Source organism: Hemicordylus capensis, chromosome 9 (assembly GCF_027244095.1).
Source record: "Hemicordylus capensis ecotype Gifberg chromosome 9, rHemCap1.1.pri, whole genome shotgun sequence".
Lineage (NCBI taxonomy): Eukaryota > Metazoa > Chordata > Lepidosauria > Squamata > Cordylidae > Hemicordylus > Hemicordylus capensis.
The window spans coordinates 23,973,359-23,985,879 of record NC_069665.1 but is presented as its reverse complement, the minus strand read 5'-3'; the positions used below and the strand labels follow the sequence as shown (position 1 = coordinate 23,985,879).

Here is a 12,521-nt window from a genome sequence, read left to right as displayed (position 1 = left end):
GCCAGCATTCCACCTCCCCACACGGAGAGCAACAGACAGCGTCCGACAGTGCTGCTTCAAGAGTGCCACAGATAGCCACTCGCTGATGATCACAACATAAGAGCCCCTCCCGAGTGGTGGGAGAAAAGCCAGGCCTAGTCTGTCAGTCACACAGAAGTTCCACAACTGAAGCCATTCACAACAGACACAGAAATGTCTTTCATGCTTGCCCAAAGGATCTTTTTACCTCTCCGGTATTAAGCAACAGCTTCAATACTGGGAAGACCTGCCTGCTTCTTTGCAAGGAAACATTCAGAAATATCTGAAGTGGAAAATAATGGGCAAGATCTCGAGATGGTGTCGGAAAGGCACCTCGGGATACGACCCAATGTTTCTCCCTCGTTGGATGCCTACTAATATTTTAAGAGTGTTAACAGTTGAGCATCATTCTTTTTTTTCTTTTTTTTAACTACAGAGTCCCAGTAATGCTTCACATTTCATACAGAAGCACACACTACTGAAGTGCTTTTGAGAACTGCATCCTTAAAGCGGACACACAAATTCAGGTTAAACAAGAATGTTGTGTTTTTTCCTGTGGGCAAAAATTGAGGACCACCTTGTCAGAACAGAACTGAGAAGGTCAGTGGTGATGACCCAGAAATGTTATTTAGCAAAGCAGGTTGGTCAGCAGAAGCAATTAAGGACAGAGTGGGGTTTGTGTTGGTTTTAAAGAAAAACTTGGCCAGTTTCAGGAAAGATTAAGAATAAGCCTTGTAAATACACCTACAAGAGTTACTGGCCCGTAACTCCCCTGGCCTGTCCGCCCTCATATATTCATGTCAGTCAACTGTAGCCTAACAAATAAGTAGAACTTTTCTAAAGCTGCTCTGTCTGGATCTCCTGGAGCAGAGTCCAACTCACTACAGGTGACCACACAAATGGTTATTCCAGCCAGCAAGGCGTAGCTGTTGGCGTTGGTCTGGGACCGGGGAGACCAGAGTTCAAGGCCCAGTCCAGCCAAAAAACCCACTGGGTGACTGGGCCATTCATATCTCTCTAGCCTAACCGACCCCACAGGGTTGTTGTGAGGATAAACATCATGTACACTGCTCTGAGCAACTTGGAGAATGAGTGGGATATAAGTGTCGTATATAAATAGAACAAATAAGTCCAATTTCAGACATGTTTACTGATGCTAAAACAGCCTACTGGATGGCAACTGTACATGGCAATGAGTGGCATTGGTTACTAGCCTAGAACAAAGTACCTTGCAAGACGGGCCCACCCCACACCGCCCCACCCAATATTGCATGTACTTCTATTTAACACACATGCAAAAAGGTATAAGAATCAGGTGAATTTCTTACCATGTCCACTCCAACCACGTATCCTAAACTCTCGTTTCCTGGTAAGACATCACAGAATATAACTGTCCCATACTCTATATTCTTGCCTATCTTCACAGAAACCCTGGAGTTGAGCTCCAAAGGAGGAAGTTCTACCTGCATTGAGTCAACGGGAACGGCATAGTCATTCTCCAGTTCATTGTCATCATCTTCCACCAGCTCTAGTCTGTCCAGTGCAACAAACACTCCACAGTCCTCGTCGCATCTGAACAGCTGTTTGCCTTGGTATTGTCCATCAGTAAAACCCTGTCCACGACCTTCTTCCTAGATTTACAGCGGGGGGGAGGGAGGGAAATAGAGGCTGTCAAATACTGCTGTTCATAGTGGCTAGAGCAGGGGTCGGCAACCTTGGCTCTCCAGCTGTTGCTGAATTACAACTCCCATCATCCCCAAGCACAATTGTGGCCATTCAGCAATGACAGGAGAGCCAAGATAGCCTATCCCTGGACTAGAGTGTTGACATAAATCAGGGAGGCCCAGGTTCAAATCCCTGTACAGCCACGAAACTTACTTGATGACCTCAGGCTCTCTCTCAGCCCAACAGAAGAGATGTCAGTGTGGCGAGCATACGGTCTCATCAGGGACACGGGTCCACCCGTATGACCTGCTTGCAGAGGAGGCCTTCTCAATGATTGCCCCCAGGCTCCGGCACTCACTAGTGGTTGAGATCTGCATCGCCCCTCTCTCCCAGCCTCTCTCCGAAGACTGCCCTTTTTAACAGGCTTTTGGCTAACGAGTGCCCCTCAGCTCTCTTTTTAACATAGCTGTGTCTTCGTTTTATTTTAGCAGCTTTACTGAAGCTTTATCGCTGCTTTTATCTTGTTATTCACTGCCTTGAGGTCTTCGGACAAAGGGCAGTATAAAAACAACAAATAATAAATAAATTCCATGATTCCTCCCACTCTGTCCCTATCCAACCTTGTGGGGGCCGATTCATGGGCATTTTCCGCCAGAAGACACAGAGCTTTCTGCCAATGAACTTAGCACTGCAAACTCCCGAAACTCATTGGAGAGAGCATAAGAACCTGCTGGATCAGGCCCAAGGCTAAACCTATCTAATCTAGCATCCTGTTTCCCCAACGTGGCCAACCAAATGTCTCCGGAAAGCTCACAGGTAAGAGATGAAGGCATGCCTTCTCTCTTGCTGTTGCACCCCTGCAACTGGGGCATCCTGCCAAGAGATAGCCTACAGCCATCAAGACTAGCAGCCACTGATGGACCTGCTCTCCATGAATTTGTCTAAGCCCCCTTTAAAGCCATCCAAGCTGGTGGCCATTGCCACATCCCATGGCAAAGAAGTCCATAGATTAATTGTGTGCTGTGTAAAAAAGCACATCCTTTTCTTAGTCCTAAATTTCCTTGCAATCCATTTCATAGGATGACCCCTGGTTCTATTGTTGTGGGAAAGGGAGAAAATTCTTCTTTGGTCCCTCTCTCCATACCATGCATAGTTTTATAAACCTCTATCATGTCGCCCCTTAGTTGCCTTTTTTCTAAACTAAAAAGCCCCAGATGTTATAGCCTTGCCTCATAAGGAAGGTGCTCTAGGCCCCTGGTCACCTTGGTTGCCTTCTTCAGCACTTTATCCAGTTCTATGGTGTCCTTTATGAGATATGGCAACCAGAACTGTACAGAGTATTCAAAATGTAGTCAGACCATACAGAAAATGGGATGAAGAATGTAATGAATAAATGATGACTGGTTTTGTTCATCTTTTTGGAATGTTTGTGTAACTCAGGGGTAGGCAACTTTGGCCCTCCAACTGCGGAGCCGGAGGGCCAACTACAACTCTCATCATGCCCCTGCACAATAAATTACAGTGGGGGGTGATAGTAGTTGTACTTCAGCAACAGTTGGAGATCCAAAGTTGCATGCAGTGTTCCCTCTAGCAGGGATTCCCAGATCATGTTGACTACAACTCCCAGAATCCCCAGCTGCAATGGCTTTTGCTTAGGGATTCTGGGAGTTATAGTCAACAACATCTGGGAATCCCTGTTAGAGGAAACACTGCCCCCATGGTGTTGCACAACTGAAGTGTACCCAAGGTGTCGTGAGTTTAAAAACAAACCTTACCAGAAGCTCCACTCCAAAGTAGATCCCAGAGAGTGATCTTTCTTGTAACAAGGGTCCTCGAAAGCGAACAACTCCAGGATATTTCTCGTCTCCTGATCTCAACTGCACTCTCACCGGTGAGCCAACTTCAATATGGATGCCCTTAGTCAGTTTGCCTTTGCTTTTGAATATACTGTATCTTTCCTCGCAATTCGTAACTGCCAAGAGCAACTCCGCTAGCTTCTCATTTATTTCTGTCACGTCTTTCTCATCCACAAACAGGACGGCATGGGGCTGCTCCAAAATCTTGATTCCGATTTGCAGTTTTTTGCTTTTGGACGAAGGGATGCTTCGGGTGTGCCCTCCAGAAGAACGGTCTTGAACGAACTGGCCAATGCTACCCTTGGGTACTTTTAATAGCTTTTGAGTCTGCTTGTCTATTACACTGCATTCTTGGAGAAGCAAACAAAATACACGCTCTTCCCAATAGGCTGAGCTGCCTTTGTCCTGACCCCACAATCCCGAACTCATGGCGGCTCAAACGTTGTAGGAATTCATAGAGGTATATTCAAGACAGTCCAGTTGCAAGTATAGCAGTAAAAGGAATTAGCAGGTTCTACTAGAAGTCCCAGTTCCAACCATGAGTTAACAATTCTTCAGCCATGTCCTAGTGAGCTAAATGCAGAACCGATGTCCTAGAACACAGAAATAAAAGATGGCATCACTGGAAGTGCAAGGACCCAGTAAGAGCAGTGCACAAGAAAACAAACCCACTTTGAAAGCAAAACTTCACCACAGATTTTTATAGATCTATGACAGCAACTGGCTGGCAAGAATGAGAAGGCTTTAAAGTGGCCACAAAGGTCACGCTAAGGATTTTCTCTGAGCAACAACACAGGCTGACTGCTACAGTTACTTTATTAATTTCATGACCTGATTTCATAAGATTGGAGATTTCTGCGCAACCCACATGTCGAACAAGTGTAGGGCTGCTTGTGCCGTGCTACTGCAAAGCACAACTACTTTTCAGTTCTACAGAAGGAGTCCCACGCTGAGTTTTGAAAAGAAAAGAGAGCCAGCAATCTAGAAAGGCCACAGCCTTTACTACGTCACTGACTAGAGGGAAAGAGCACAGAGGCACATGTCTAGTGACCGGCATCCAAACACACCAAATGTGTAGGCAATATGATGAAAACAGCAGGCAGTTTAACTGTTTCTAGGAACAGTTCAGTGGGAACACACGGCCACGCTTAGTCAAACACTGCTCTTGGCGAGGACATGATCCCCCAACAAGGACAACACAAAATAAATCGGAAAAGGAAGTGCTAGTGACTGGGAAGGCAGCCAATTTACATGGGAAACAATCCACAAGTTTGCAGTTGTTTAGAAGAAAAGGAGGTTAGTTCATAATATTTTAAACATACACTTAAATCGCTTGGAAACACACACACAAGAGATTAGCAGAATGTCTATCCACCTAAAGTGCTAAAAGACACACATTTTAGCCCCATTCAGACATCACGTTGCACAAGTGTACAGATCTCTGCACATGTATTTGTGTGAATGAACACACCTGTGTTCATTTTAAAAGTAAACCCGAGTACAGGGGTCTCAAGCGTAGTGCTGTAGCTGCGTTGAACATAACCTATGAATAACTGTGCCTGTGTATACTGTACACTTGTACAATTTAACATAGTATGTAAATAGGGCTACTGTTGTGCACAAAATGTGCCATACATGCCTATTTTACTGTGTTTGCTCTAAAGCTAACTTATGAACAAAATATGACGACAGCTGCATCTTTGTACTCCTTTCCATCCCCAACAAGACACTGGACTAGAGAGGACTTCAGCCTGATACAGCAGGGCTGTTCTTATGTTCTTAATTCTGCCTGAATGTCCTAGTCTAGGCACCACGATTAACTATATAGGCGCCATGGCTCCTTGGCGCCTGAGATTTGTCGAGGCCTATCTTACTGACACAGTTCCTCCCCAGAAACCTTTTCTCCTTGGTCAAGCTAAAGCACCAGATGTGAGCCAAGCTGGGGTACGGGGGGCAAAAGGTGAGGGGTTTTTTTTAGCACCCCGCCTACTCGCACCTTTGCTGCCTTAAAGGTGCTTCAACACTTTAAACTGCATAGCCCCTCCCAAATTTTTATGCAGTTGGGGCAAACCTGCATTTGAAGACTTGGGTCTGCTGGCATCATGCATAGTTTAGGCCTTAATGAACAGGATCAAAGAAGAGAGTACTTTGTGAAAGAACACCATTGTTCACTGCAGGCCAATATGAATAGGCTCTCTGGTTAATAATTGAGCTTCTTTTATGCAGACTGAAATGCTGCTTTCAGAAATGAAATGAAATACCTGCAGGCTTAAAGCCTGCAGTAGGAGGCCACAACTAATGATACTTTAAAAGGTGCCTCTTTGCTCAGTTAGTAAGGGGACACTGCCTCTGAGCATGGAGGTCCTATCTAGCTATGCATGGTGGACAGAATACACGGTGGACAGCCCTTGACAGACCTATCCTCCATGAAACTGTCAAATTCTTCTTTACAAGAGATTCACACACAAAAGGAGCCTTGATGCGCCTTAAAAACAAATTGATTGAGGCATAAGTTTTCACTGACGTGCCCACTTCTTCAGTGCATAACGCTTTATCTGCAGTAGCCACAGATGGGTATAAAGACAAACATAGGGACCAAAGGACAATGAAATGTACTAAGTCCAGCCTGCGACAATTCCATATAGAACCCCACTACGTCAAAGTTAAGCACAGTGGCCACTGATTCACAACAGCAGCAACTGGTCATAATGTCCTCCTAGCTTTCCTATTGTGTTATGGCCGGTCACAGCTGCGATGAATGGGCTCTATGATTATCTTGTAGCTCTGCACAGGACTATACTTCTAGCACTACATGACCTTTTGGTCTGTTGATGGTAATTCTGTCAATATCAGCGTCTCACATACAGAAGCAAGCCTCTGCACTACACTAAATCAGCTCTAATCCACACAAGCTTTTGCCACAAGGTTTGTCTTTTCAAGGGCCACAACATTCTTTTAGAGGCATATGGAAATGTCTCTACACTGTATGCTGCTTAACACAAATGCATCCCTTGAAGCCCAGTCTGATCCACAGAATTTGGCAACAATACACCTGCTCAATTGTTAAGGTGTCACAGGACTGCTACAGACTAAACAAAGGTTCCTGGAGCAAGTTAAAAAATATTATATTTTATGCGAAGTATTTCGGTGTAGCTATAAAGTTCTTCAGACAAAACCACACACACACACACACGTAAACATGTAATAAGCTAAAAATTGGTCAAAATAAAGTTAAATATGACACAGTTAAGATAGTTTGATAACACTGACGGAATACATAAAAGTAGATTGTGTATTTATATAGCATCCACCTTTTAAACATTTACAAATGCCTTACCAAAAAAGAAGAGCAGCATAGGTCCCTGTCCCGAGGGACTTACAATCTATTTACTGTACAGTCATCCCTTGCCAGCCACAGTTTTACCAACCGCGGTTGTGAGTATATGTGAATGAGAAATTGTGAAGGCTCTTGTCAGCTGTGACCTGAGTCTCCACATTTGGTGAGATTTTTTAGTGATTTTGGAGGGGTTTCAGAGTTTCGATCTGCTCATTCCTCTTAGTGACCCTTGCTAAACTTTGTTGTCCCTTGCCAATTTAAAATGCCTTTGAGTGACTTAAGGGACTTCAAAAAATGTCCAGAGGTTTGATCTGCTCATTCTTCTTGGTGAATCTTGGCGATATTACAGAATTTTTAGCCTGTTTTTGTTTTTCCTTTATTTTAAAGTCTTTTTGCAGTCATGGATCCCCTAACCCCGTTTCCCATAGACTCTAATGTCTCACCAACTACGAATTTGCCAATGCTGAGGTTTTGCCAGAATGAAACCCTAGCGGTTGGTGAGGGATGACTGAATTAACACCGGAGGAACAAAAGAGGAAATGGAGATATGGGAAATCAATAGCAGGCTCTGCAATCATTTCAGGTCCACATTTTAACTTTGTTACCATAGGGAATGGAGACAAAGATACAATAACTCATAGTTCTATCTTTCTTCTAAATTTTATCTTTTTATAATTTTCAGTTTTTAGCTTTTAAAATAACCTTTAATTTGAACCTAATAATGTTTGTGTTTTTTAATCTTTTTTGTTTAATTTAAATAATTTTATTACTTTTATTGTATCTTGTGTCTGTCTTATTGTTGTGAGCCACCCCAAGCAGTAGTGCACTGAAGGGGCAGGGTATAAACATTTTAAACAAACAATAATAAATAGGAGATAAAATAGCAGCACCATAATAATTCAACGTTACAAGAGAACACCACACACAAAAGTGAAAAACAAAGCCAAAGTAAAAAACAGAACACTTTCTTTTAAAAGTTAAAAATACAAGTGACATCACAGCATTTACAAGGTAAAATATAAAATAGAGAGAGAGCCCTAGAACAAAAAATAATCCAACATTACACAGACTGAAGAGTATGAAAATAAAAGAAGAAAGCAAAACTAAAAATACAAGGAGTGTGTGTATATACTCTCTCTGGTCACTCTGTGTGTGTGTGTGTGTGTGTGTGTGTGCGTGTGTATAAACACACGCACATTCAGCTGCACTGATAAATGTGTGTTACACACACACACACACCGGGCTGAAGAAATCCACTAGTCTACTAGTCTGTGACCAGTGAAAAATAATGCCTGATGAGTGAAAAAAGTCCTGATGAGCAATGCACCAATATAGCTTGTTGTTTAATGTATTTTGTCTGGCTGATAAACTGAGCCAACATTTCTTCACCCGTGTGTGTGTGTGTGTTTATATGTATAATCTTAGATCACTGTAAGAATGTATTTTGATCACTTTAGATCAGACAAAATAGCCATATATTAGATGACTATGCAATATATTTATTAATCTTACATCAGTCATGTGTACACACACACACACACACACACACACACACACACACACACACAGAGTGATCCAAGACTAAATAGAAGCAACGTTTTAAAAGACAGGTTTTTAAAAAAAATGAAAATGAAATAAAAACTATCTTTTAAAAAGTTAAGAGGGCAAAATACAGCTAAACAAAAGGGAGGCCCCTTTCATTTTCATGAGGGCAATAAAATAATAGAAGTGAAAGCAGAGAAACGTGGAGAGCGCGCCCTGGGAGGAAGGGGGAGCTGCCTCCAAGGCTCCCACCCACACGCGGGCGCTGCACTGTCACCTTCGCCGGTTTGTTGCAGCCGCTGGCCGGCGCTCCACCCCAGAATGGGCTGCAATGCCCCTCATCCCCCCCGCCCCCACCACTTCCCCCGCCAACCACTCACCGCGCCAGGCCCAGCGTGAGAGTTATGCTCATCCTTCCTCTGGTGGTCGAGGCAGCCGCGCCGCCGGGCTCTCCTCGCCTCACAGACGCCCCAGCCTCCGGCCACCCATCGCCGGCTCCCTCCTCCGCCTCATCCTCGTCCCCTCTCAGCGGCGCAGGCAGCGGCTTCAAGGCGCACAGCCTACCCTGCTGTGACGCTCCGTCCTTGCGTCGCCCCCGCCTCCTTTTGCCGCATCCAATACGGGTGCCGCGGCGCCCGCCAACCTTCTTCGTCACTGGCTGCTCGTCAAGGCAGCTCCCGCCTCTCTCTCTGTCTGTCAGTCTCTCTCGTCAACCGGGATGTTCTCCCCACCCTCCCACCTATCAAGTTGGGTTGGAAGAGCAAGAGGTGTTCGATTGGCTGAACAAGCTTCATGCCCGTCTGATTCGTGGCTGGGAAGAGAAGGCGGGTCCGTTCCCCGTATGCCAAGAAATACGGCGGGTTGATTGGGTACATCGTTCTTGGCCCGCCCACAAACCTTTCAATTAGTTCTTATTGGGGAAAAGGGGCGGAGAAAAAGCAAAATTGGGTTGTAATTGTCAAAATCCTCCAGTCCTCCACTTAGCTGTTGGTTAGAAAGGCATGGGAAACAGAACTCATCTAGAGCTGCTGGAGGGCTTGTTATTCAATGCCAGAATACCAATAACCCAGAATAGGTTACAACTGCATTTATTTTTGAAATAAAGGAATATCTATTTTTAGGTTTGGAGGGCTTTTTAATGCAAGAAACATCTAAACAGATGCAAAGCTTTAATCTCCATATAGAAGCTTTAGTTATCATATATAGCTAATATTTCTATTTGTATTTTATGATGATTATTCTTACCATGAATAAATTCATTATTAACGAAAATGAGTGCATTGCAATTACGTTTTTGGAAATGAAAGCAATGCTTTCCTTAAAAATTGCATTAAACAGCTTTGCAAAATCTAAAGACAATGCAGAGAAATTCGGCCTGCGGTGTTTAATTGGTTAAACTTTGCAATTTTAGAAGAGGCTTTACCTGCTGGGTGAGAGAGAAGGAGGGAAGATGGCATTTGCCTTTTGCAGTTTTGTAAAGTATTAAATACAGAACCTGGCATGTGTTAACAGCAAATCCTAATTTTTAATCCTAATTTTCAGTCATCCTTAATCGGCTAATAATATATCTAAGTACTATGAAATGGTTAGTTTGAGTAGTTAGGTTGATTGATTATTCATCGTTCTCTGGGGTTTTATTAAACTATTAAATTGGACTGGTTAAAGACCAAAATAAAGGACTGATTATTTAAAATATTTTTTTAAATATTTTTAAAGCCTGCTACCAAGTTACACAGGGACATTATCTTCGAAGAGACATCCCTTGCTGTATGAGAGAGAGGAATGCCTCTGTTTGTTCTCTGTGACAAGTAAAATCATCTCTTTAAAATGAACCAAAAAAGGGGCTTTTTCTTAAGAATAGCTTCCCCCCCCATCAAAAAACAATAAAACAATTTTAAAAATTAACCAGTCAGCCCAGACAATAGTACAGCAAATCAGTTCATGTCAAATCAACCACAGCACCCAGAAAGCAAGAGCAATGTAAAAAGTAACACAGAGAAATCGTGCATGGGCCAAGCCCACAGATTTTGGCTGTCATTATTATGTCAGGGGATTAATGCCTGATGGTCACAACAATAAAAGCATGACAATACACTGAAGGTGAAAGTATTGCAATGTTATCACATCTTTTTCTGTCTCTAAGGGTGTAGACTAAGGTTGTGCAGAACGTTCAGAGGTCGGAACACTCCTCCTTGAAACGGGTCATTTTGAGTGTTCTGAGCTTGGAACAGAACACCCCTAAAAACGGGGGGTCTTTTCCTAGGCGGAACATTCCGACTTTGTTCCGAGCACCATTTTTGGATTCCAAAATGGGGTTGGACCGTTACAACCAAATGAAGTTGTTCCATCGGAACTGGCTCGACTGGTTGTTCTGACAGAACGTTTCACGCATTATGCATTCTGTTCTGTGCTCGGAACCGAATGCAAAATGTGTTTCATGCACAGCCCTAGTGCAGACCTGGTCAAAAAATCACAGTGAGCATTTGTCCCCCAGATGGTTCTGACCACCCCAGCTGGCTCATGTACTAGAGCACCTATAACTCCAGAGCAGAACTTAAAAGATCAGGGAAAGGTCAGGTGGGTTTTTATTTGTCGACAGAACATGGGGGGGGGAATAATCTGACCTCTTCTGATCACCCCCAAACTGGATATTATTACAGGGGGGGAAACCCTCTTATGTATTATCCAAAAATGAACTTCTGATGCATGCAAGAAGAGCCTAGATGCTGACCTCTAGCGGTGGAGAAGCAGTCCTTATTATCCCCATGTTTCAGATATGGGGACTGATAGAAATATTTTGGCTTGCCCACTAATCACAACTGAGGTGAGCTCTCAACTGGGAACCTTCCAGCTCAATTTTAAATAAATTTTCTAAGGGGGAATACCATTGGGCAATGGGATTTACTTCCAATAAAACATGCAAAGAATTGGACTGTTTCCCACTAAAACAGCACATACAAAAACTTCCTATATATTTGTGTTGCAGGAAATGTGGTTCCTGTAGAACTGATTGCATGTTGAACATAGTCATATTATTCATTTCCCATGGGGTGAAAGCAAAAATAAATTATCACCTTGTGACAGGATTTGCAGGTAATCAGAATTTCCCATTTAAAAAGCTTGTAGCTGAGAAAACAACAAAAACATTATTCACAAGTTTTGCACAACTGTGGTTACCCGTGTGAAATCAACATGCCTGTACTGGCCAAAGAGTGTAAAAAAGTTTATCAATCTCTATCTAGCAGCCACCTAATGGTGCAGAGGGAAAATGACTTGACTAGCAAGACAGGGTTGCTGGTTCGAATCCCCACTGGTATGTTTCCCAGACAACTATATCGGGCAGCAGCGATATAGGAAGATGCTGAAATGCATCATCTCATACTGCTTGGGAGGAGGCAATAGTAAACCCCTCTTGTATTCTACCAAAGAAAACCACAGGGCTCTGTGGTTGCCAGGAGTCAACGGCACAACTTTACCTATCTATCTAAATCAACATGCCCTGATATTTATAAGTTGGGCCTCCATTTTATCCTCGGTCTGCTCTCTTTTTTATACCCCTTTCCTGTGCATCTCCACCAATGCAAGCTAGTATGCAAATTATTTGGTAGGATGGGGAGAAAACATTGGCTGGAAGTGTCACAATGGCAGCGCACAGCAACTGAGCATAGATGGCCCTATCACAGAGCCTTGTTATAATCTCTCTCCAAGCCAGAGAAAGCGGTTTGGGCTGTCTGATGCCAGGAAGGTTTTGGATTTAATTCAGAGTTGCGGTGGGTAGATCTGATTACAAGCTGCTTGCATCTTGGGCTCACTTGTCATTCCCAAGATCCATCATAAGCAGCATAAAAACAGGCAACCAATGACGTTATCTAAGTGCTGGAAGTCCTTCCAGGAGGCCTTCTGCTTCTGCATCTGCTGTTGTAGGACAAAGAGAAGGTACAGGTTCTTCTTTCTGTTCCATGGCTTGCTAAAAAGCATGGTCGGACAAGGCCGATGGAGAGCTCATAGGTCTGTAGGAAGCGGCCTTATTCCACGTAAGATTGGTCCATCAAACTCAGTATTTTTAAAACTGACTGGCAGTAACTCTCCAAGGTTGCAGGCAG

The 12,521-nt window shown here is 43.5% G+C and overlaps 1 protein-coding gene across 2 annotated transcripts in view; it reads right to left on the bottom strand.

The window, feature by feature from the left end:
• Positions 1-9,107, bottom strand: part of CYLD (CYLD lysine 63 deubiquitinase) — a 43,608-nt gene extending 34,501 nt beyond the window's left edge. Inside the window, exons 1-3 of one of the 2 annotated variants that reach the window (XM_053271233.1) lie at positions 8,799-9,107; positions 3,459-4,132; positions 1,347-1,649 (exon numbers count right to left, since the gene is read on the bottom strand). In XM_053271233.1, the coding sequence (XP_053127208.1) occupies positions 1,347-1,649; positions 3,459-3,968 (813 nt within the window). In that variant the 5' untranslated portion in view covers positions 3,969-4,132; positions 8,799-9,107. The remainder of the gene's footprint in view (positions 1-1,346; positions 1,650-3,458; positions 4,133-8,798) is intronic. The other variant, XM_053271234.1, reaches the window with a different exon arrangement.
• Positions 9,108-12,521: the final 3,414 nt, after the last annotated feature.